Source organism: Diabrotica virgifera, chromosome 7 (assembly GCF_917563875.1).
Source record: "Diabrotica virgifera virgifera chromosome 7, PGI_DIABVI_V3a".
NCBI classification, from domain to species: domain Eukaryota; kingdom Metazoa; phylum Arthropoda; class Insecta; order Coleoptera; family Chrysomelidae; genus Diabrotica; species Diabrotica virgifera.
This window is the reverse complement of record NC_065449.1, coordinates 218121904-218147388: the sequence shown is the minus strand read 5'-3', so window position 1 is coordinate 218147388 and position 25485 is coordinate 218121904. Positions and strand designations below refer to the sequence as shown.

General features: G+C 33.0%; 2 protein-coding genes across 2 annotated transcripts in view; one reads left to right on the top strand and one right to left on the bottom strand.

Annotated features, from left to right (window-relative positions):
* Positions 1 to 898: 898 nt before the first annotated feature.
* The window catches only part of LOC114329852 (intraflagellar transport protein 80 homolog), a 128885-nt gene continuing 104298 nt past the window's right edge, over positions 899 to 25485 (top strand). The window contains exon 1 of the mRNA XM_028279108.2: positions 899 to 1076. Coding sequence (XP_028134909.1) covers positions 982 to 1076 — 95 coding nt within the window. The 5' untranslated portion in view covers positions 899 to 981. The remainder of the gene's footprint in view (positions 1077 to 25485) is intronic.
* Positions 12285 to 24692, bottom strand: LOC114329853 (uncharacterized). Its single transcript, XM_028279113.2, has 2 exons — positions 24402 to 24692; positions 12285 to 17126 (listed from the first exon to the last, which is right to left on the bottom strand). Exons 1-2 carry the CDS (start codon positions 24454 to 24456, stop codon positions 16672 to 16674), a joined length of 510 nt encoding a protein of 169 aa, XP_028134914.2. The 5' UTR covers positions 24457 to 24692; the 3' UTR covers positions 12285 to 16671.

Here is a 25485-nt window from a genome sequence, read left to right as displayed (position 1 = left end):
TTATAATATTTGCACAAATCTTCCGCACATAGGTACATGTGAAGATAAGTTATGCATTTATTACACGGTAATTAACATAACTAAAAAGTTCAAAATATTTCCTAAAAAATATTTTTACGCGCTTTTCAATGGCGTTATTATCTTTTTAAAAAATTAATATATACAAGGTGAAATAATTGAAAAAGAAACAACATATTTTTACATAAAAAATCAGGAAAAACACAACTTCTGGTAAGCCGATGCTTTTGGTTCAGGAGCTCGATCTTATACATCAAAAAAAGAAACAATATACCAAATTTGGTTGAAGTCGGACTTTTCGTTTGAAAGTTATAGCGCTATTAGTTACATATGTATCGTCGCCATTTTGAATGCCCGCCATCTTTGTAGAGTAGAAGGTAAAATCTGAGATGGCCTCATATCTAATTTTGAACCTTTATATGTGTAGTATATGTGGTCCAAATTATATGCTTCGATCATTAAAAGCACAATTCTTATAATATTTGCACAAATCTGCCGCACTAACACTTTTCATTCTCAGGTTCTCATTTGTAATAAGTGTGATTTTTAAGAACCAAAAAACCTTTTTGCTTTTTTATGATAAATTCTCTATTGTTATGATAAGTGTCAAATTTCGCACAATAATTTTTTTATTGATTCTCATATTCATTTCTATTATCCTATATTGAAACCTATTATACCTTAAAAATTCCTTATGAAACACTTTATAATTCTAAATTGGAAAGGCTAAATAAATAGTAAAACCGATGTATTCTAAATCTCTTCGATGAAATTAATTCTCATAATAACGAAAACACACCACCCTCTATATGCTAGCGAATGTTGACTTTTGGTACAAGAAACTGAAATGTCGCCTTGACAACTTCAATACAAACAAAACTGAATTTACGTCTTCGCTTCGCAGTTTTCGAATGTGTTGATGTATACGTGTATGTTTGTGCAAGTGAAATAAATAATTCGAAAATGCGGTTTAAAATTACTCTTGCCGAAAAGCCCTCCCACAAGGCTCCTGTCACTTGTGTTGGTTGGAGTAGCACAGAAGAAGTATATTCAGCAGGGTAAGTGCCGTTTGCTAGTAAGTAATAGAAATTGTTAAAAATATCTCAAAATTAGTATAATAAGTTTTATAATTCCTGGGAGTGAATTAATAAAATTTGCATAATTCATGTCCAAAAAATATATGCTACTGTAAACATTAAATTTAAATTAGGCCTAGGTCTAAATTTAAATAAAGTCTATAATTACCAAGAAAGCAAACGAAAGGACAAGATCAAATAACGCAATATGGTCTAAGAGCTAGCAACGTTTTCGAGAAACTATTTTAAGACAGCTGATTCTTTCATATACTGTTCCCTATGCTTCCTCAAACACCGTACCGGCCATCTGGCTGATGATACAGGTTGCGTTCTTTACTGCGCAGCACACCTGTACAGGTAAATACAAAATCAGGGTGATTGATTAGTGTGATAAAGCTTAGTAGATCCGCTATAGTAATAGATAGCAATAAAAGTTAATAACAAAACTTGTAGCCAACTTTGAGCTTCACATTACAAAATTAGTTAGAATGTTACAGGGTGTTCGATATCATAGTGGCAGACCAAATTTATGTTTTTTTAAATGGAACACCCTATATTTTATTTTATATTCGAAATCCTGTTAACTTCTCCATCAATGGCGGCTGGTCAGAGGAGGCAAGGGAGCCTTAGCCTCCCCATAATTTTTTTACACGTGCTGCACTGTTTTGTTTACTTTGCTATTTTGCTTCGCGTTAAAGATTTCGGAAAAAGTTATTTGAACAAGTTATTCCAAATAATATTCTAACCCCACATACCAAATTTCATCACAAAATTCGTACTTTTAGTTTTTCATTATTTGTAGTCAGGATCCTAAAATCGCAGAAGAGGCTGCTGGCCGGAAAATCTCACTTGCTAATGCTCCGCGTAGCCCAGCAGCGTTTAAGCATGGTAGTTTAAGGAGACCCGGTCTCCTTAGAGCTGCATTATCGGTTAACGCACACGTTGCCCGGAGATTGGGTAAGGGCGGCTAATCGGCCAGCAGCCTCCTCTGCGATTATAGGATCCTGACTACAAATACTAAAACTACAAAACTACAAAAACTAAAAGTGCGAATTTTGTGATGAAAGGACATCGCACACATCATATGGAAAATATAATGTCACTCAAATTCAATAAAATTTATACGAATAGATTCGTTTTCAATTAACGGTCAAATCTTATCATTGCGCCAACTCCATATTTTCAATAATAAGTGCAGAAATTGATATAAATAAATCTGAAATCAAATGGATACGTACATAAGTTAGAGAGAGAAAAAATATTTTATAATACCCAAATTGTCGGTACTCCATAAATCAGCGGATTAGTTTCACTAATCCGCTTAGGCCCAGCGGGGTTTAAGCTCTTTTGAATAGCACCCAGAGCAATAGTGATTGTAACTGACAGTTTTACTGACTCCAAAAATGTGATTTCGATAAACTTTAATTGCAATTTGCGCCGTAATTAATCATAATTAAGAGTTGGCGCAACGATAAGATTTGACCGTTAATTTAAAACGAATCTATTCGTATAAATTTTACTGAATTTGAGTGACATTATATTTTCCATAAGATGTGTGCGATGTCCTTTGGTTTGTGGGATTAGAATAATATTTGGAACAACTTGTTCAAATAACTTTTTCAATATCTGTAATGCAAAGCAAAATATCGGTAATGTACCGTGTTTTGGATTCGCAGTAGGCCGCTTTTAGAATTAAAAAAATTCAGTTGAATATCTTAAAAAATCTGAAACTTCAACCTGAATGAACTGCAAAACTTCAAATCTGTATTTATTTTGATATGCATATCTACTCACAGAGATAGAATTGTTAACAAATAAACGACACAAACTTTGGTAATACACTTTTACAATTAGACTAACTATTTTTAAAATGATATGATATTATGAAATTGTGAATTATGATGATATTATAAAATGTAAATAAAAAATGGGGCCTTATTAGATTTTTTTGGCGGATTTTTTTTGCCAGTGCAAATTTGTCTAGATATTTTACAGTTAGGTATAGCCTCCCCTATTGTAAAAATCACGAGCCGCCACTGTTCTCCATCACAAAAATATAAAGGTTTGTTATGTTTTACAGGGTATTTACAAAGTTATAACCAATGTTCTACGAAAATCGTAATAAGTTCAGTTCCCTATATAAATAAAAAGCACAACAGCAATGGTTTATTGGTAACATATTCTTTTGTTTGTTGTCAAAATTTTAAAAAATGGTTGATATTGCTAATTTTATTTATATCGAATACAGGATGAGTCAAAACGCAAGTACATTATTTTCTCAGTAATTTTAAATAGAACACCTTAATTAATAACTTGCTCTGAAAAATGAGAATATCTCGAAAACTAACAAATTTAGGCGTAGGGAATATTATACAAAAATTAAAGTACGGTAATGATACTTTTCTATGGTGATATAAAATACAGGGTGTTCCGTTTAAAATTTCTGAGAAAATAATGTACTTGCGTTTTGACTGACCCTGTATTCGATATAAGGAAAATGTGCAATATCAACCGTTTTTATAAATTTTGTCAATCAACAAAAAAATAAAGCTCCAATAAACCATTGCTGTTGTGCCTATTTTTATTTATACAGGGAGCTGAACTTGTTACGTTTTTCATAAAAAATTGGTTATAACTTTGTAAAAGCCCTATATAACATAACAAACCTTTATATTTTTGTGATGGGAAAGTTAAGAGAATTTTGAATATAAAATAAAATATAGGGTGTACCATTTAAAAAAACATAAGTTTGGTTTGCCATTATGTTATCGAACAACCTGTAACATTTTAACTAATTTCGTAATATAAAGCTGAAAGTTGGCTACAATTTTTGTTATCAACTTTTATTGCTATCTATTACTATAGCGAATCTACTGAGCTTTATCACACTCATCAATCACCTTAGAGATTGAATTTAAATTATTTTAGGACGAAACATTTTTTTTTCATTACTTTTTAAACCACAGAAATGTCTGGCAATTATTGTTCATATTTCTAATAATGTTTAAAAAGTAATCACAAAATAATTTTTGGTCTTACAATAATTACTTTAAATTCGATATGTTTACCTGTACAAATGTGCTGCGTAGTAATGAACGCAACCTGTAACAGCAGCCAGATGGCCGGTACGGTATTCGAGGAAGCATAGGGAATAATATATTAAAGAACCAGTTGTCTTAAAATAATTTTTTTTCCGACGTTGTGTCGGAAATTTTATTTCTTGGTCCAATAAATAGACATAGATGTGAGAGAGAGTAACTGATAGTAACTTTTAATATAGATAGCATTGTTTGTAATATGTATATAGATGATGGAAATAAATGGAAATGTCTAAAAGAGGACTAAGTTCAACAAAGTACAAATCATGGCTGATTGGTGCTGATAATGACGATGCTGAGGCAGTAAAACATTTTAAATGCCAAGTACCGTAGTGACAGAAATAAATTCTTTGACGAAGGAAATTAAAGCCAGGATGAAAGTGGCTAACAGAGGCTATTACAGTCTACTGTAGCTCTTCAACTTAAGAGTAGTCAATATGAACCAATAGGATCCTTGGTATAATTATTCCAGTAGTCGTGTACGAAAGCGAGACAAGCACGAATGAAAAAGTGTTCAGAATGTGAAAAACTATGGACAACTTAGACACGGAGGAGTCTGGGTGTTAAGAAGAAACCATGAACTGCTTCTGCTATTTGGAACACCAGACTTGGTGACTAAAGTAAAAAAAGGGCCAGTGAGCCGGTCATGAACAAAGTGCGAGGGAGGAATGAACCATGAAGAAAGTGTTTCAGGTTGTTACTAGAGGGAGGAGGAGTAGACTAAGGCCCCGACTCAGATAAGTCGATGATGAATAGATGCATGTTGTATGCTTTCTTAAAGGCCTAACGATCAGCTGTCAGAGGAAATTGAAATCAGATGTGAGGTGAGACAGGTATGCATGTTGTCGCCAATTCTTTTTAATGACTACTCGGAAGAGACCTTGAAAAAAGCTCTTGAGGGTGAAACAGCTGGAATAAAGATAAATGGACTTCCCATTAACAACATAAAGTATGCGGATGACACTGCCATCTTAGCCGAAAATATTGGGGATCTTCAGAGGCAGGTGACAAGAATAGCGGCGTTTGGACAAGAATACGGTCTAACAATAAACGTCAAGAAGACAAAGTTTATAAGAATATCGAAAGCTCAAAAAAATAACGAGAATTTCTTCATAACTGGATTAAATGTCGAACGAGTCGACCAATATGCATACCTTGGAACAATGATCAACTCCACAGGTGATTACTTACAGAAAATCAAAATCAGAATAGAAAAGGCTAGAGCAAAATTTACAAAATGAGAACAGTGCTCTGCACAAGAGATTTGAAGTTGGAGCTAAGAGTTAGGTTGGCTAGTTACTACGTTTTCTCGACTTTGTTTTATGGAATGGAGGCTTGGACCTTGAATGCTGCATCAATGAAAAACTAGAATCATTCGAGCTGAGGGTATACAGAAGAATTCTGAAAATATCGTGGACAGAACACGTCACAAACAAAGAGGTTCTGGAAAAGATGAACAAAGAAATGTCAATCTTAAATACCATCAAAACAAGAAAATTGGAATATCACGGACTTATTACACGTGGAGAGAGATACAACTTACTCCAATTGATTATGCAGGGAATGATTAAGGGAAAAGAAGTGTCTGCGCAACCTGAGAGAATGGTACGGATGTACATCAAATGAACTGTTCAGAGCAGCTGTCTCTAAAATCCGAATAGCTATCATGATTGCCGACCTCCATCGCGGAGATGGCACTTAAAGAAGAAGAAGAAGAAAAGCCTGTCATTTAGATTATATATATTCCCGTTCGCCAAGCCTGTCTATTCTGCCAGTCTTCTTCAGATAGATTTCTTGCTGACATTGCTTTTGAGATTCCTTGGATCCATGTTGTTGGTGGTCGTCCTTGTTTTCTTTTCTCTGGTGGTACCCATTCTAATATCTTTTTGGGTAGTCTTTCTTCCCCCATACGTCTAACATGTCCGTACCATATTAGTTGTTGTTTTTCGATGTCTTCTATAATTGATCTTTGTACTTTCATTTGTCTCCTGATGTCCTCATTTTTCACATGTTCTAATCTAGACTTTCCCGCTGCTCTCCTCCAAAAATCCATTTCAACTGCCAATAGGTTACCTTTTAGTTTTTGTGATAACTGCCACACTTCTGAGTGATAGACGATTACTGGTTTTAATATGGTATTATATATTCGTTTTTTCGTTTCCGGTCTTATATTTTTTTGCCATAATACTGAATTCAACGCACCTATAACTTGTTTTCCTTTGGATATTCTGTATTTTATGGCTTCATCACTTCTTCCTGTCTTTGTCAGTTTTACCCCCAAATATGTACATTGGTCACATTTCTTAATAGTTTCATCTTCTAAGTCGAGTTCATCTGCAGTATTTTCTCCTCCTACGCAAAGATATTGTGTTTTTCGGACATTTACTTCGAGGCCCCATTTTTTGTACTCTTCCATTAGTTTTCTAGCCATATACTCCAGGTCTTCTTTGTCTTGGGCAATAACTACCTGGTCATCTGCATAGTGCAACGTATATAACGTTTTATCCCCAATAGATAGCCCCATCCCTTTACACGTCTTCTTCCAGTGCCTGAGTGCTTCATCGATATATATGTTGAACAGTATGGGAGATAAACAACAACCTTGCTTCAGTCCTTTTGTTACCTGAAAATCAAATCATTAGACACCCCTTTTCCTATTTTAACTTTTGCTATTGTGTTCTTATAAAGCTCTTTAATAGCATCGATTAGTGTAACGCTGATACTGGCTTAGTAGCTGGCTTAGTAGATACTGGCTCAGTCATTTAGATTTTACATAAGGTAAAACAAAAGATCTTTCAGGCTATAATTTGGAGGAAAAATGATCAACTTGAAATTTACAATCTCCCATATATGAAAATAAACAAAAAATAGTCATCGTATATTTTTAGACAAAGAAAATATGTTATTAATACCTGGTACAGAGCAAAGACATAGACTATATATAAAAAAATTGATATCAATCCTATTCGGTTTGATGTAATCTAGAAGACCTTTAAGGCTATATAGGGCCAAGGCCTTTGAAAATGGTAAAATGTGAAATAAAAATCAGTAACGGGATGGTACCCTGAAATGGAAATAGGAAGAGAAACCACTTATTAATAACAATCGTTTATTTAAAAAAAAAATAACGAGTGAAAATAATAAATTAAAAACTTAACATTATAGCCTAAAAATTAAATAATACACTATAATACCTTCAAAAAAGAAGATTTTTGTATGAAAATTATGTCAAATTTTCAAAAATAAATAAATTTGCATATTTTGATTTTAATCTTTACAAAATTAAAGATCATGATAAAAGATGTGATCTCAATGAAGAATAATATGATTTCTACATTTTTTTTTAAATAGGAAATGGTTGAATGCTCGAATATATGAATTTTAAAAGTCAAAAGGAAGATATCGAGCACTGAATTTAATTAAATCTTGCCCAAGTATACTTTCGCTATCTAGAGCATCCTCAGGGGCATTTCGTCAATAAAAAAAGGTATCCTCGAATGTCATTTAATTAAAATAAATAATTTGGTGGCAAACTTAAATTAACATCTAACTAAACACTGAACAAGGGTCAAAACAGATAAATTAAAGTGCCAGTACATTTTGTAGTACATTTTACAGTACATCTTGCAATATGGAGGCAGAATGAAGAATCATCATCAACCTACGGGCACTTTAATTTATCTGTTTTGTCCTTTGTTCAGTGTTTAGTTAGATGTTAGTTTAAGTTTGCCACCAAATTATTTATTTTAATTAAATGACATTCGAGGATACCTTCTTTTTATGGACGAAATGCCCCTGAGGATGCTCTAGATAGCGAAAGTATACTTGGGCAAGATTTAATTAAATTCAGTGCTCGATATCTGCCTTTTGATTTTTTTTTAAAGCAACATTATTCCCATTAGTCCAAATATTGTGGTTAGTAACATGACTATGAAAAATTCCTATTACAGTGGAACTCAGGTAAGTCGGCCTCCGATAACCCGGAAGCCTTTCATCAGACAAAACAAACAATTTTTCACTTTGACTGAGTTTTTACCAAGAAATAAATAATACTGTATGTATACAACAGTACGTTATTTGGATGTATTTTGCATATAATGTATTTCATGTTTTTATAATTATAATCTAGTTTATACAGTATGGTGCAAATGTCTGGATTAAATTCGATATTTCGTAAACCGGCGACTTTAAGGAAAACTCCCGAAACAGGTCGATTTTTATTTTTAAAGTACGATATTTTGGCATATATTTCATACGTCATCCATATGAACGTGATGACGTAATCGGTGATTTTTTTTAATAAGACTAGGGCTCGTGTGATATCTCATTTGAAAGGGTATTCAATTCTGTATTCAGTAATATAAATATTAACATAATTATTTATACACAGTGTCCAAAAAAAAATTTACAATAAATTAATTGACAATGAAAGAAGAATGTATGTAATTTATTTAATTCAAAATACATTTTACTGCTGTCAGAAAACAGAAAAATATATTTATTTGACAAATAAGCATTGCTTTTCGCTTAAATTAAATGCTCAAACTTCGAAGAGGCAGGTGGTTGGCGAGAGCTGGTCTGAACATTGAATTTAAGCAAAAAAACAATGCGTATTTGTCAAATAAACATTTTTTTCTGTTTTGTGACAATAGTAAAATGTATTTTGAATTAAATAAATTACATAAATCTTTTCTTGTCAATAAATTTAATTTAAAATTGGACGCTGTGCATAAACAATTATGTTAATATTTATATTACTGAATACAGAATTGACTAACTCTTTCAGATGAACTATTACACGACCCCTAGTCTCATTTACAAAAATCATCGATTACGTCATCACGCCCAGATAGATGACGTCACTAGTATGTCATGTATGCCACAATATCATAACTTAAAAATAAAAATCGACCTGTTTCGGGATTTTTACTTAAAGTCGCCGGTTTACGAAATATAGAATTTATTCCAGACATTTCCACCATACTGTATGTAAGTACTTACATCGTATTTTATTAATTATTACCATATTCTCCGGCTAAGCCGGATTTTCGATAACCCGGATCGCCCGCGGTCCCGATTAATCCTACTTATCGAGGTTCCACTCTAAATTATTTTTCATCAATAAATTGGCATTTCAATATTGAATAGTAGGTCATTGGAAATAATAGTAATATGATACTGTCAAATACACTCGCGATCATAAAAAGCGGGTCACTCGATGAGTTATTCAAGTTAGATGTCTCGAATTTTCTAAACCTGTTGTCCGATTTGGGTGATTTTTTTAGTATGTTATAGCCTTATTCTTTAGCAATATCGCTATAATAATATTGTTGCTAGACCGGTAAATTGTCATTGTATACCGGGTGTAACAATCATACTGTGTTTATTCCTAAAAGTTCGGAACACCCTGTGGAATGTTTTAGCATAGATAAAATATTGAAATTAAAACTCAATTGTAGCCTTAGGCTCTCTTATCATTTTCTTTTTTGACTTATTTGTTTATGTTGGATAATAAAAAAGTTAAGCACGTTATTAACTGGCCATGTTCTTCATCAATACAGGGTGTTTCCAAATAAGCCAAATAAGTGCCACAAACTTTAAGGGGTAATTCTGTATGAAAAAATAATGACAGTTTGCTTCATAGACATATGTCCGCAAATGCTTCGTTTCCAAAATACGAGATGTTGAAATTTTTCTTACAAACTGACGATTTATTTATTGCTCTAAAACCAACAGCGATATGCAAATGAAATTTGGTAGGATTTAAGAGGCAGTTATTGTGGATTTTTTGACATACAATTAATAATTATATATTCACCATTGGCGTGCATACGGGTATAAACATTTTAGATACATCCCGTATGCACGCTAATGGTGAATATAAAATTTTTAATTGTATGTCAAATAATGCGCCATAACTACCTCTTAACATCTACCAAATTTGATTTGCATATCTCAACCGGTTTTAGAGCAACAAATAAATCGTCAGTTTGTAAGAAAAAATTCAACATCCCGTATCTCGAAACCGAAGAATTTGCGGTCGTACGTTTATAAAGCAAACGGTCATTATTTTTTCATGCAGAATTGCCCCTTAAAGTTTGTCGCACTTATTTAGAAACACCCTGTATTGATGAAGAACATGGTTAGTTGTTAAGATGCCTAACTTTTTTATTATCCAACAAAAACAAATAAATCAAAAAAGAAAATGTTAAGAAAGCCTAAGGCTACAATCGAGTTTTAATTTCAATATTTTATCTATGCTAAAACATTCCACGGGGTGTTTCGAAATTTGAGGAATAAACACAGTATGATTGTTACACCCGGTATACAATGACAATTTACAGGTCTAGCAACAATATTGTTATGGCGATATTGTTAAAGAATAAGGCTAGAATATACTAAAAAAATCACTCAAATCGGACAACAGGTTTAGAAAATTCGAGACATCTAACTTGAATAATTCATCGAGTGACCCGCTTTTTATGATCGCAAGTGTACATATCAATTTTCCGGTTATAATAACTCTTTTTATCAATGTTTTTAACACATTAATATTATCAAAAATTATTTTTCCTAAGATTACATTATCAAAATAAATTAATTCACTTGAAAAGTTCTGTTTTGGAAAAACCCGATGATAAAACTTGCGATGTTTTTATGGATCACTTATTATAAAATATACCATGTGCGTCAGAGAAAACAGAACACCCACAAAATTTAAGAAATTTGCATCTTTTTATTTTTTTCTAATTTATACCACAAATTAAGCGGGTATGCGAAAATTCTTGGTCCTATGCTGTTAAAATGCATTCATTTTTTTTTTTTTCGAATCCTGAGAAAACTAATAAATATTTTTGAAAAATTTAAAGGCAGCATGAAAGATTACATTTAGTCCTGTCGCCAGAGGGGGTACAACGGTCTCCTTTATTCAGATGAACTTACCCAAGTTTTTTTTATGTGTTTTGACCCGTAGAACACGAATTTTTTGATAACAGTTGATCCGGATATTGATAAGATTGTTATAAACAAAGAACCTGAGGAATTACATAACAGCGATTAAACATTTTTTTTTGTATTTTTTGGGTCATTCTAAGCAAAAAATATTCTTACAAGTTTTACAATACATTTCTTACAAGATAAAATAGCAATCGTGCTTACCCCATTTGAAAGTTCAAGTCAAATTATACCGGTTTTGATTATTTGCCTTGCTAAAAATTCTTTTTTTTTTTATTGTCAAACAAAGCTATAAACAAATAGTGTTTTCCATGTCCAATGCATGCGTTTTAACGCATACTACGTAGAAATTACCTGTGTGTAGGTGCGCCTACTCGTTCGATTTTAAATGAGGGATGCATTGAAAACACCACTGAAGCACTATATAGGTTTGTTTAACAATAAAAAAAATAATTTTTAGCAACGCCAATAATCAAAACCGATAGAATTTGAATTGAACTTTCAAATGCGGTAAGCAGAATTGCTATTTTATTTTTTAATCAAAAGTTATTCGGGTTCGAAAATTGCAGTTTTTCGATTTTTTGAAAGTTTAACCGCGTATATCTCTAAAACTATGCATCCTACGAAAAAACTTGTAAGAACATTTTTTGCTTAGTATGACCCAAAAAAAAGTTTTGTTTTGCGAAAAATCGCTGTTATATAATTCCTCAAGTTCTTTGTTTATAACAATCGTATCGACATCCTGATCGACTGTTACCCTAAAGATTCGTGTTCTAGCGGTCAAAATACATAAAAAAACTTGGGTAAGTTCATCTGAATAAAGGAGGCCGTTGTAACCCCCCTGGTGAAAAATTAAAAATCACACTATTTTTTTACCGCTGTAACTTGTTCAAATAAACATTATAGAAGTTTTCAGGGACTTTCGGACCTTAGAAATAATGTAATCTTTCAGTCTGCGTTTAAATTTTTCAAAAATTTAAAAAATCTCAGGATTCGAAAAAATTTAATGCATTTAAATAGCATTGGACCAAGATTTTGCGCTTTTCTCCTAAAATATATTGTTTATTGAGTTAGTTAGGTACTCTTGTAGCAGGTAACCCGATATCATAAAACTAGTAATAAATGGAAAACAAGGAAAATTTTGAGAAAATAAATACATATATTGAACATTTCGATGTACCATTACAGTTATAGTTTTAACAATAATTTGATTATAGGGTTCAGAAAAGGCAAGTATCACTCTTTTCAATAATGTCTGTTACTACCACGGTTCTTGATGACGGTCCTCATTCCATCTGGCATAGAATTGATCACGTTTTGTAAGTTGTAAGTCCCTTTGGGTCTTTGGGAAAAGGGGTCCATTCCTCAATGAGAGCTATTCGAAGCTCTTCACATGTTGTTCGAGTATGTATACGACGTCTTAAACGATTTTTGAGGTAGCTTCCTATCTGCTCAATAGGATTAAGTTCTGGACTTTAAGCAGGCCAGTCCATTTTTTAAATACCAACATCTTCAAGGTACTGTGTTACATTCAGTGCCGTATATGGTCTCGCATTATCTTGCATTAGCGGAAAATCATTGTCAAATGCCAACAAACCCAACATATGGCATCATATGTTTTTTCAGGACCTTCGTTGTGTCTATGTGTGCTATTAATCCGTGTCAATCAAAAGAAGATCCGTGTGTGCCTCAAAAAATTCTCTATCTAAAACATTACTGAGCCACCACCAAAAGCAACCCAATGTGACCGAGTGCAGGCAGCATAACGTCCTACAGCCCATCTGTAAACCTTATTTCGACCATCTTTATAGTCGAAGTGGAAATCGGTGGGAATGCCCGTTTTATCAATGAAATTAGATATGTCTAAGATATTCCAGAAGCCGCTAACGATAAGATGTCTTAACATCGCATTAATCATTGCAAATTAGTCGACGGATATTGGTACAGTAAAAATAATTAGACGAGAACTGGACGATAATAATTATAAAGGATAAATTTAACTTTTTTTCTACTTTAACGACAAAAAGCAAGCTCATTAGCAGAACCGAATTCAAAATTATTTTGCACATCATATTTGAAACATAATTTGGTTACAACATCTTATTTTTGTTGGCAAAACAATATATTAATTTGTCTGGACTAAATTACAGTTCTGTTTATCTTAAAAGGGATATGTTAATATCATCATTCACACAGTGTTGCCAAACTGAATTTTGTTATTTTCAGTATAAATTTTCCCACCGATTTCCGAGGGTACTTTACCATAAATTGATATTCTATATTCATCCGTAAGCAACACTTTCTCCAATCGTCTATTGTCCAATTAACGTGTTCGCAGGCAAATGCAAATCTGCGTCTTTTGTAAGCAGCAGAAAGTAATGGTCCCGTTGCTGGATTGTAAGCTGTCCAACCCTGTTCTCTTAATTTTCTCGAATAGTAGAAATACTAATTATTACTGGTCCTTGGACTTGATTAATATGGCTTTGGACCATTCTAGCAGTTTACGTCATGTCTCGCAATACAGCAATAGTGAAAACGCGATCTTCTCTGACTGTTGTCTTCCCTTTGGCATCCATGCCAGTACCCGTACCCGTACCCGTAAATCGTTGGTACCTATTAAGTTCTCTGTATGTATATTTGAATGACTAACATTTAACTGTCTTGCCACATCCCTTTGGCTTGCTTCATTTTCCAGAAATGTAAAAATCTGAACAGACTTTCGATATGTTTCCATCGTTATTAAGAAATACAATACACTGTAAGGATGTCATGGCAATACCAAGATATCTCAGAAACACTTTAGAGCACTACAATAGTTCATTCTATTCCCAAAACAATCAATATTGCGATTGTTGATTCATAAATTATGAATTCTAAGAACTTTATGGTTTAATAGGTTTTGCGAATTTCTTTAGTTTCTTTATGGGCGGCTCGGTCTACCTTCAAACTACACGTGATAATTCATTTAATTTGATTAATATAAAAGAACTTAAAAGAAAATGGAAAATATATAAAATTTCCTCAATTTTTTGGGTGGTCCGTGTTCTCGGACGCGCCGTGTATATTAGCAATTTAAAAATTTTATTAGCCACTTTACACGATGCAAGTAATTGCGAAATGAATTGTATAACTTCTTGCAGCAATAGAAATTGCATCGTGTCATCAACAAAAATTGCACAGAAAAGTTGCTGCAACTTGTTGCATCGAAGTTGCGGCTAAATAGAACTGTGTGCTTTTAAGGCTACACTGTTCGTGTTTTTACTTTTCTGTCAACTTATGATGACATTGATATTCTGTCATCCTCCGAAGCTTGATTATTTACGAATTTTATTTTAGTAGTATTAGTCCTGTCGCCAGGGGGGGTACAACGGCTTCCTTAATTCAGATGGACTAACCCAAGTTTTTTTTATATATTTTGACCCGTAGAAAACAGGGTCAACAGTTGATCCAACAGTTTTTGGGTAACAGTTGATCCGGATGTCGATAAGATTGTTATAGACAAAGAACTTGAGGAATTACGGTACCCCGTCAAAATAGCCCCGTCAAAAAAGCTCTGACAAAATAGCCCCGACATAATATCCCGCACACAAAATAGCTCCGACAAAATAGCCTGCAGACAAAATAGCCGCGGAATAATAGCCCGCCGACAAAATAGCCCCGACAAAATAGCCCCGTCAAAAAAGCTCCCTTCAGAATTCATCATGAAATCATTCCTTAAAAATACATTTTTTCGGAAATGATAATTATCCTCAATTCAGATGTTTATCTTAACCACATTAAATAAAAATGGTCTTTTCAGAGAACTCGAGTCCTGTATTCGCTGCCTCTTGGAAGTTTGAACATTTAAGTTAATAGAAAATCAATGTTTATTTATGATATAAACATTTCTTTCTGTTTTCGGGCAACAATAAAATGCATTTTAAATTAAATAAATTAAATACATTCTTCCTTTTTGTCAAATAATTTAAATTAAAAATAAGTTTTTGGACACCTTGTATAAATAATTATGTAATTGTATATAAGAGGCTGTTTTAGCCGAAGCTATTTTAGCCGGGGCTGTTTTGACCGGAGCTATTTTGTGTGCGATCTATTTTGTCGGGGCTATTTTGCTTGCGGGCTATTTTGTCGAGGCTATTTTGTGTTCGGGCTATTTTGACGGGGCTTTTTTGACGGGGCTGTTTTGACCGGGCTATTTTGACGGGTCACGGGAATTACATAACAGAAATTTCTCGCTAAACAAAACATCTTTTTGTATTTTTTGGGTCATTCTAAGCAAAAAATGTTCTGACAATTGTTTTCGTAGGATGCATAGTTTTCGAGATAAACGCGGTTGAACTTTCAAAAAATCGAAAAATTGCAATTTTTGAACCCGAATAACTTTTGATTAAAAAATAAAATAGCAATTCTGTTTACCGTATTTGAAAGTTCAAGTCAAATTATATCGGTTTTGATTATCTTCATTGCTAAAAATTTATTATTTTATTGTTAAACAAAGCTATAAACACCTAGTGCGTGAGTGATGTTTTCAATGATTTCTCATTTAAAATCGAACGAGTAGGTAGAGTAGCTACAAGTGCAAGCGAGGCAATTTCTACGTAGCATGCGTTAAAACGCATGTATTAGGCACGGGAAACACTATGTGTTTATAGCTTTGTTTAACAATAAAAAATTAATTTTTAGCAATGCAAATAATCAGAACCGATATAATTTGACTTGGACTTTCAAACGCGGTAAGCAGAATTGCTACTTTATTTTTTAATCAAAAGTTATTCGGGTTCAAAATTTGCAATTTTTCAATTTTTTGAAAGTTCAACCGCGGTTTTCTCGAAAATTATGCATTCTACGAAAAAACTTGTAGGAATATTTTTTGCTTAAAATTACCCAAAAAATACAAAAAAATATTTTGTTTTGCGAGAAATCGCTGTTATATATTCCTCAAGTTCTTTGTTTATAACAATCTTATCGACATCTGGATCACCTGTTACCCAAAAAATTCGTGTTATACGGGTCAAAATACATAAAAAAAACTTGAGTAAGTCCATCTGAATAAAGGAGGCCGTTGTACCCCCCCTGGCGACAGGACTATATTGTAATATGTAATAATCATGAAATCATGGTAGTGATGAAAGTATGTACAATAAAATGTTAAATAATCAATATACAGTCTTTTCAACCTTTATATGAGTAACAATTTAACACTATTATGGTAGTTATGGAAAAAAAGTGTCTAAGAAGGATATGGAACAACTGTAAATAAAAGCAGGTTAAACCAAATAAGACTTTTGAGAGTTTCTTCTCTGTTAACTGTCAAAGAAATTTCTGTATATTTCATGTCAGTTTATGCAATTGTTTGCACCGTGTAATCACTTTATTCCAGAAAGTTAGTTACAACTTATTGCTAAAGATATTGCGCAAGAAATTATGCAATTAATTTTGCAATTACTTGCATCGTGTAAAGTGGCTATAAGAGGATACTGTGAATATTTTAATAGAAATTAATTTATATATACATATCTTTCCTACCCTCATTCTCTTTTTGGTGGTTTGTTATCTGGAATGTACAAAATAGTACGCCTAGGGTGATAATAAATATTTGGTTCACAATAAAACACTAAAGTGAAGTCTGCGTTACTAAATCCTATGCAGTAAAAAGGTGCATCTCCTAAATGGAATTCTTTGCATGGTACGTCCTCTGGAGTCTTCGTAAAACCTTTTTTTGGATCTTCTTGTAAACTTAAGCAGTTCCGGGAAAGTAGGCCTATGCAGTATTTTTCGCTAGTTTGAATATTGTGAACGTTAACGCAGATTTTGCTCTCATCAGATTGGTCTGAGACTTGTTTGAAAAGTATAGTATCGTTGTGGTCTGTAATTATTCCTAAAGATTCGTGATTCTCTAAAAACTTAAGACAGTATATACTGTAGGTATCTTCTGTGGAGTAGAAAATTTTAACGCAGGTCTCCAAGTCGTAATCGAAGGGATCTGAAACAAGAAATGAAACTATTTTTAGTATTTTTTAATTTAACATGATATTTTTACATTGTAAAAACAATAAATTGGTATAATATGTTGATGTACAAAGTTTTAGCGGCTTATTTTAACCAATAAACAAGGATCCACAGATCCATCAAAAAATCACGAGTTATCCATACCCCTTTAAAAATATTGTGAAGATGATGTAACTTAGGTGGCTTGTGATAATTACTATTATTTAAATTAAAATATATAGAATTTTATCATCTATATCTGCAAATGTACGATGACTTTGCTAATAAATATCCTTCTTCTCTTTTTGTTCATCTTTATATATTAGACCCTAGGCCTGTTTTGTCCTATATAAGGCTGGAGTCGTAACATGAAGAACAAGAAGACTAAGGTGGACAGGACGTCTAGCACGGGGTAGGAACAGCGGACTTGCCAATAATGTGTTTTGATTAATGAGAAAAACTGTAAAATGGCCTAGAAGAAAGCGAACAGATGCAATAAGAGATGACAAGAGTGGAATATAATAGTCAACGTGGCAAAGACTTACAAAGAGTTGTAACGATATTAATAATGAATCAATCCTTGCTCTTTTAACGTTTATATTTGAATGAATACTTGAAAAAAATATGCAGTATAGATATTATAATATGAACGAGGCCTAACTTATCAAACCTGATACTTTTAGCACCTTTTTGAATAAAATGATTTCGTCTTTATAATATTTAATTTTTTTTGCTGTTTGCTTCCTTCCAAAATACTGATGAACTTTCCTACTGGACTCTGTGTTGATTGTTTCATGCATGTTTACATATTTAAGACCTATCAAATTGCCTATTATAAAGGGCGTTTATTCTATGTTCTCTTATTTGCAAATTCATGGAAGGAGTAAGAGAGGAGGACCTAGGGGAGATGAATAGTTAGGACATGTTGGTATAAGGGATTGATATTGAAATCGTTTTCAAAAATGCCGAACTTCCAGAAAATGAACTTTTCATTTTTGCTAAAGAAGCCACTTTACAGCAATGGACGATATAAATTTTAAAACATGTGATTGGTCCTCAAAATTAATATCGAAGCTGTTTGAGCCTAAATTCGGGTCTGCGCGTACCAAGTGCGAAGCGATAATCACGGGAGTGATCGGACCGATGACAAGAGATGAACTACACAACAGTGGCGCACCCAGGGGGGTTTTGGGGGTTAAAACCCCTCCCACGGCATGTATAGAATAGAATAGAATAGAAATATGCTTTATTGCCATGAAAAATTTTACAATTTTATCGACAAAGCTTATAAATGGTAAAAAAAAACAAAACAGTAACAATCCAATTTACTAAAATTACATAAATCGTCAATAAGTTAAATAAAATAAATAAATAAATCGAAGTTAAAACAGAAATAATCAATTGCAAAAATTTAAATAAATTGCAAATCCATAGTCTACCTAATAATTAATAAAAAAAGGTTTAAAAGTTAAAAAGTTAAGCTGCTGCATATGACACCCAAATATAGATAAAAAAATAATAAAAACACTACTTGTGCAAAGGGTACTGTAACGTCTTAGTTATTGACTAAAATAATCTTCTACTGAATAATATGGTCTTTCAGACAGGTAGGCTTTTGTCAGTTTACGGAATTTGGGAAAAGATGGTGCAGATTTTAGTTGTAGGGGGAGATGGTTGTACATTTTTTTTGCGGAATATAATATCGATTTCTTTACTAACTCCGAGAACGGGGTCGGCAAATAGACGTCAAACGTAGAATTTCTCGTGAAGTAGTGATGATTAGGTCTTGGTGGAAAGACATGTAGATGTTTACGAATTAAGCAAACAGTTTCTAAAATATACAAAGATGGAAGGGTTAAAATTCCGTGATCTTTGAAGTAACTTCTGCAGTGTGTTGTCCTTCTGAGGCCAAACAGATATCATATAGCTCTTTTTTGTAATTTGAAAATAACATCGAATTGGGCAGCTGTACCAGAACCCCAAAAAGGAAGACCATAACGAAGATGTGACTCGAACAAAGAAAAATATGTTATTTTGGAAGATGCTAAATTGAGTTCATTCGAAACAGATCTTATAGCATAACAGGCTGAAGAGAGTTTCTTCCGTAACAAATCGACATGGAGGGACTATTTAAGGTTGCTGTCTAAAAAAATGCCAAGAAAATTTACAGAATCAACGGTACTGATCTGGCTGTTATTAAGAGGTAAGGGTTGAAGAGCTCCTTTATAAGACAATGCTACTGTTTTATCTACGTTAAACGAGAGTAAATTTGAGTCAGACCAGGTTTTTATTGTAAGTAGATCAGAAGTTATAGTAGCATGAAGAGTTGCAATATTTGAGTTGCTCCAAGTGATACTGGTATCATCAGCAAAAAGAAAGATGTTTCCATCGATTTTTAAATTAGTGATGTCATTAATAAAGATAAGGAAAAGTACAGGACCCAATACTGAACCTTGAGGTACCCCACATACAATGTTTTTGAGACTAGAGTCTTTATCATTTGCTCTAACCAGTTGTTTCCTATCTTCCAAGTAAGATTGGAACCAATCTAAAGAAATGCCTCTAATTCCGTAGAAATTTAGTTTTTTTATCAAAATGTTGTGATTTACACAATCAAAAGCTTTGGCATAGTCACAAAAAACGGTGGCAGTGCAAAGATTATTGTTCAGTGCTTGATATACCTCATGTAGTACAGAAAACATGGCATCAGTGGTGCATTTATTATTTAAAAAGCCGAACTGATGTAACTCGTCTTTAACAAACTATACAAAAAAATGTCTGTACCCAAGCCAAAGTCCCCCCCCCCCAGAGGAAACCAAACCCCCCAGAGAAAATTCTAGGTGCGCCACTGCTACACAACGAGCTAAAAGAATGCAATTTGTTGAGAATTTCAACAGATACATCAAACATGGATGTTAAATTGGCACCGATCTTGGGCACAGAGATATATCTGTAAAGTTACCCGAAATCTTGGCAAATAACATATAATGTCGATAATCAAAAACACGAAATAGAAAACAAGGTAGCTGCTTTTTGTAATGATAACTAATACAAATTTCGGAGAAATAGAGGCTATCGTTGTAAAAATATAAAAATATTTTTAAATGAAAAGGCAGTTTTTATTTTTGTTTGATTCAGAATTGGACCACCATCTCCAGATAGCTATTTCTACATCTTATGCGTGCTCAGTTGAAGCTATGCAGTCACAACTCTAAACCAAATCTCTAGTGTTGGGGAAAAAGGGCATAAGTCATATTTTTACTATATTGACTTAAGTACACTGGCGACATGGAATTTAATCAATTTAGTTGTGATCCAAAGGACATAAGTCTATTGTATTTCTAACAGCTTTAATCTCTATTGATCTGATAGACGCAAGTCGTGTAAAACCGGTTCTGTTTGGACAAGCGGACTTATGTTGACTAAAGTCTTTTTTACCGCGGCAACCTTACAACCGTATATTTACACTTGCCAAGGACAGGCTGACTTAATTCCGTATGACCCGTTACAATAACAAACACGTATTGCTATTCAGTGATAAAAATTTGTATTTACTTGTGTTTTTGCGAACGTAAAAATGTCAGAAAGATATAAACGATGTAAAAAGCCAAAAACGGATGTTTGTCACAAATGTGAAGTTTTGAAAATGGAGTTGACTATCGCCAATGATGAGGAAAACAAAAATACACTTAAAGAACCACAAGCAAAGCATCATGAAGAAGCCGACTTAGCATATACTTGTAAAAGTAAAGACAAAAAATTAGCAATGGAAGACCACTCAGTATTATGCTATACATTTGACCTACAATAGTGTCTTCCGACACCGTTTTTAGAAACATCGGTAACATTTTACGAAAGAAAATATTGAACCTACAATCTGACAATACGCAATTGTGGAAATGGTTTTGCTTCATGTTATTTATGGCACGAGTCGATGGCAATGAGAGGAGCAAACGAAATTTCTTCTTGTATTTTTAAGGAGCTTATGAATTTGCCACTCGAAGTGAAAAAAGTGATTTTTTACTCGGATACTTGCGTTGGACAAAATAAGAATTTCTACGTAGCAAGTATGTTCTTAACTGTTCTTCAAATGAAAAATTCGTTAGAGGAAATCGATCACAAATTTCTTTAAAAAACAAGTGGTATGCAAATATCACATCCACATGATTGGGCGACATTAATACGATGAACAAATAAAAAGAAACCTTTCCAAGTGCTTGAAATGTCACAAGATGATTTTTATGACTTTGCAGCCTTGTTGAAAGGTATCTTTCTAAAAAGAAAACAAGATAGTGAAAAACGAAAATTTCTATGGCATGACTGCAAATGGCTCAGATACACAAAGGAACAAGGACTGATTTATTATAAAAAATCACTTCAAGAAACAGAAGACTTCTCCATTCTGAATTTAAATCGCCTCGTGGCCGTCCGGTTGCACTCTCTTTATCAAAAAAATATACAGAGCCACTTGCAATTTCTAAGGCCAAGAAATACTACCCCTTATTCCAGATGTGTACAAAAGCTTTTATGAGCAACTTGTACATTCAAATGCAACAGCTGACTTTGACCCAGATTTAGAAGACCTAGATCCAGACTTAGAAGAGGTACGTACGTAATAAACATTGTAGTGATATATTTTAGTTGTATTGTTTTTTTTTTTCAGCGAATAAAACTTCATCCATTATTTTATATGTTTCTCTATTTACCTGTGTTTCTATTAGATGTTATTATACTATACTACACTTAATGGCTAGCATGTTAGTTCATATAGACTTAAGTCAGCAATCGCAATCAAAGTCAGATCCAGAAGACTTAAGTCAATCAAAAATCATCAATTTGAAAAGATATAACCGACTTTATTATTGTCCATAGGTTTGGTTAATATATCGTATTATAATATTAGTATTAATGCAAGTTTAATTTAAAAATAGATTTATACGAGAAGAATGAAACCTTTAATAAATCCTCCTGAAAAACAACAGATTTCGACTTATGCCCTTTTTCCCTAACACTAGAGAAATATTAACAGCCTGCCTATTTAAGGGAAAACACCACGACGCAATGATTCCACCTTTGAGACGCAAAACAGAGTTGGACCACCATCTCCAGATAGCTATTTCTGTATCTTATGCAAATATTTTTGTATATATACCGTACGCATTATAAACTTAAAAAAGTTTTGTGAGACAGCTGACATCGGGTATAAAAACATTAATAAAACATGAAAGTAAAAGATTCTGTCTTTCCAAGTTCCACAGAACTTCCAATTGATTTGTTACCATTTCATTAAACTCTCATGCAAAAATGAGACTGGTGTTTATCACCAACTAGGCATTTTAATGAGTGGAACACAAAGAACATGTCAAATGACAGGAATCATGTTGGTTAGTAATAGCAGTCTGATTTTTGCATGAGAGTTTAATGAAAGGGTAACAAATCAATTGGATGTTCTGTATGACAAAATACATGGGAAGTTTTCGTAATCTGACGTTCCAAATTTATAAACTGTTCCACAATTAAAACTTCCCCTGTTCCAGCGTTCCCGTATATCAAAGTTTGTCCGTCTAGACACCGTTAAGCTATTAACAAATTTTAGTGCCTAATAGTGTGTGGTACCTACCACACAGGCCTAATAGTGTGTGGTACCTACTGTTAAATTTCTTTAGTACATTCTTACATTCTTATAAGTGTTTCAAAATATTCTTTTTTTATGCCCTTTCCCTTTTTCAATAGGTACATACTTTTTATAATAGTTATTGTTGATCTTTAAGTCTATTATTTGTTTCATATTTGTATTCATTTTCAATAAGAAGTTAAATAATTGCCAAAATGACATAGCGACATAAAAACGATATAAAAACTACCATATTATACAGGGTGTCCCGAAAAGAATGGTCATAAATTATACCACACATTCTGGGGTCAAAAATAGTTCGATTGAACCTAACTTACCTTAGTACAAATGTGCTCACAAAAAAGTTACAGCCCTTTGAAGTTACAAAATGAAAATCGATTTTTTTCAATATATCGAAAACTATTAGAGATTTTTTATTGAAAATGGACATGTATAATTCTTATGTCAGGAACATCTTAAAACAAAATTATAGTGAAATTTGTTCACCCCATAAAAAATTTATGGGGATTTTGTTCCCTTAAACCCCCCCAAACTTTTGTGTACGTTCCAATTAATTCATTATTGTGGTACCATTAGTTAAACACAACGTTTTTAAAACTTTTTTGCCTCCTAGTATTTTTTCGATAAGCCAGTTTTTATTGAGATGCGGCTTCTTTTTCAATATATTTACGTAAAAATTTTATGGGGGTTTTGTTCCTTTAAACCCCCCTAATGTTTGTGTACGTTCCAATTAAACTATTATTGTGGTACCATTAGTTAAACACAGTGTTTTTAAAACTTTTGTCTCTTAGTCTTTTGTTCATAAGTCACCTTTTATCGAGATGTAGCTTCTTTTTCAAAATATACCTAAAAATGTAAATTATAAATAAATTTTCAGATTATTAACAGGTCTCTATAACCGTACTTAACCACATACGAATATGTGGTAGATTAGACAAATATTCAAAATATCTCGATAAACACTGCCTTATCGAAAAAGTACTAAGAGGCAAAAAAGTTTTAAAAATAATGTGTTTAACTAACAGTGCCACAATAATAATTTAATTGGAACGTACACAAAACTTTGGGGGGGTTTAAGGGAACAAAATACCCATAAAATTTGTATGGGGTGCACAAAGTTTACTTAATTTTTTTTTTAAGATATTGCTGTCGTAAAAATGCCACATGTCAATTTTCAATAAAAAATCTCTGAGAGTTTTCGATATATGAAAAAAAATCGATTTTCATTTTGTAACTTCAAAGGGTTGTAACTTTTTTTGTGTGCACTATTGTATATAGGTAAGTGAGGTTCAATCAACCTATTTTTGACCCCAGAATCTGTGGTATAATTTACGACCAATCTTTTCGGGACACCCTGTAGAACTTATAATTTTTATAAATAATGAACAGAAAAAAACAAAGAAGAACTGGTACTGCTTGGATATTTCATGATAAAATGTTATCACGCTCTTATAAATTTCACAAAATAACATAACCTATCCATTTAAACCTTAATAATAAAGAGCAATAACACTTTGCGATCACATGTTCGTAATCTACCTTGAAAACTACTCATAATGAATGAAATTATCTTAATTGACTCTTAATTTTTGATAAGGAAATAATTGGGATTAATAGCTAAGCATTATTGCTTACCTTTAGCACAAGCGATTGCCAAAATAGCTACTAAACACAACACAAAACCTAGCATCGTCGTAATTGGTGTTGTTTATAATCGAACTGATATCACTCGAACTAAAATACGCATCACACTCGATCACTACTGAATATTCCGCCATAATTTTATGCACATATGCTATAAATAAAAAATCTTAGCGTCTGATGAAATGTTTCCTTTCTTAGTAATCTCAATACTGATAAAGAGGTTCCTAACACTACGAAACACGCTTCTCAATTATCTATTTTTACGCAGATAATGTTTTTTGGATTTATGTGCTTTCAATATCGTGTATCGGATACTTCTGTTCATATAAAATATTTTAGGATGGTGTTCAACTAGAAAAATAATAGAAAAAAATAATGTTTCCTTTCAAAATTTATCAGATGAGGTGAAGAAAGCTGTTGGTCAGATAACCAAGCGGGGCACGGGCTGAGTCGGTTCGCTTCACGGTCGAAATGCTTTAGTGGGCTATGGTTCGAGCCCTGGTACAGAAAAACAAAAAGGCTAAGATAGTACCTAGTTTAAAATTATAAATGAACCTTGTAATAATTAGACAAGAATGCGCTGGTGTATCTGTTCCACCTATGGAAAAGCAGTACGATAAGAGATGAGGCTTGCAGTTAATGATACTTCTCTACAGATTCTTACAGGAAGGCGTTATCTCCTTCCGGTACACTTCTACAAAAAACTCTGAGCAATGTCCAGTTATATCGACGAATAAGTCTTCTAAAATAATATGAAATAATATGCAGCTCTAACAAAAAATAGTGCTCACACGTCCTCGAAGGTTAAAAACCGAGTAACCACTGGATGTATTGCGTACAATGGACGTATGCCTTGTAATTGAGTACATCAAACCAGTATAGTTGTCATATTATAGGAAATGTTTCTCTAACTAATGACATGTATACGAACCCTCTTAATGAAATTTAGAATACCAATAGAAATCCATCTATATTGGGATCCGTTTTAACTTTAAATTTTATAGTCCAGAAACCGAAGCTTTTCACCTCGCAATTTTTACAGAATGGATCGATTTGCTTGAAAATTTGAGAATAA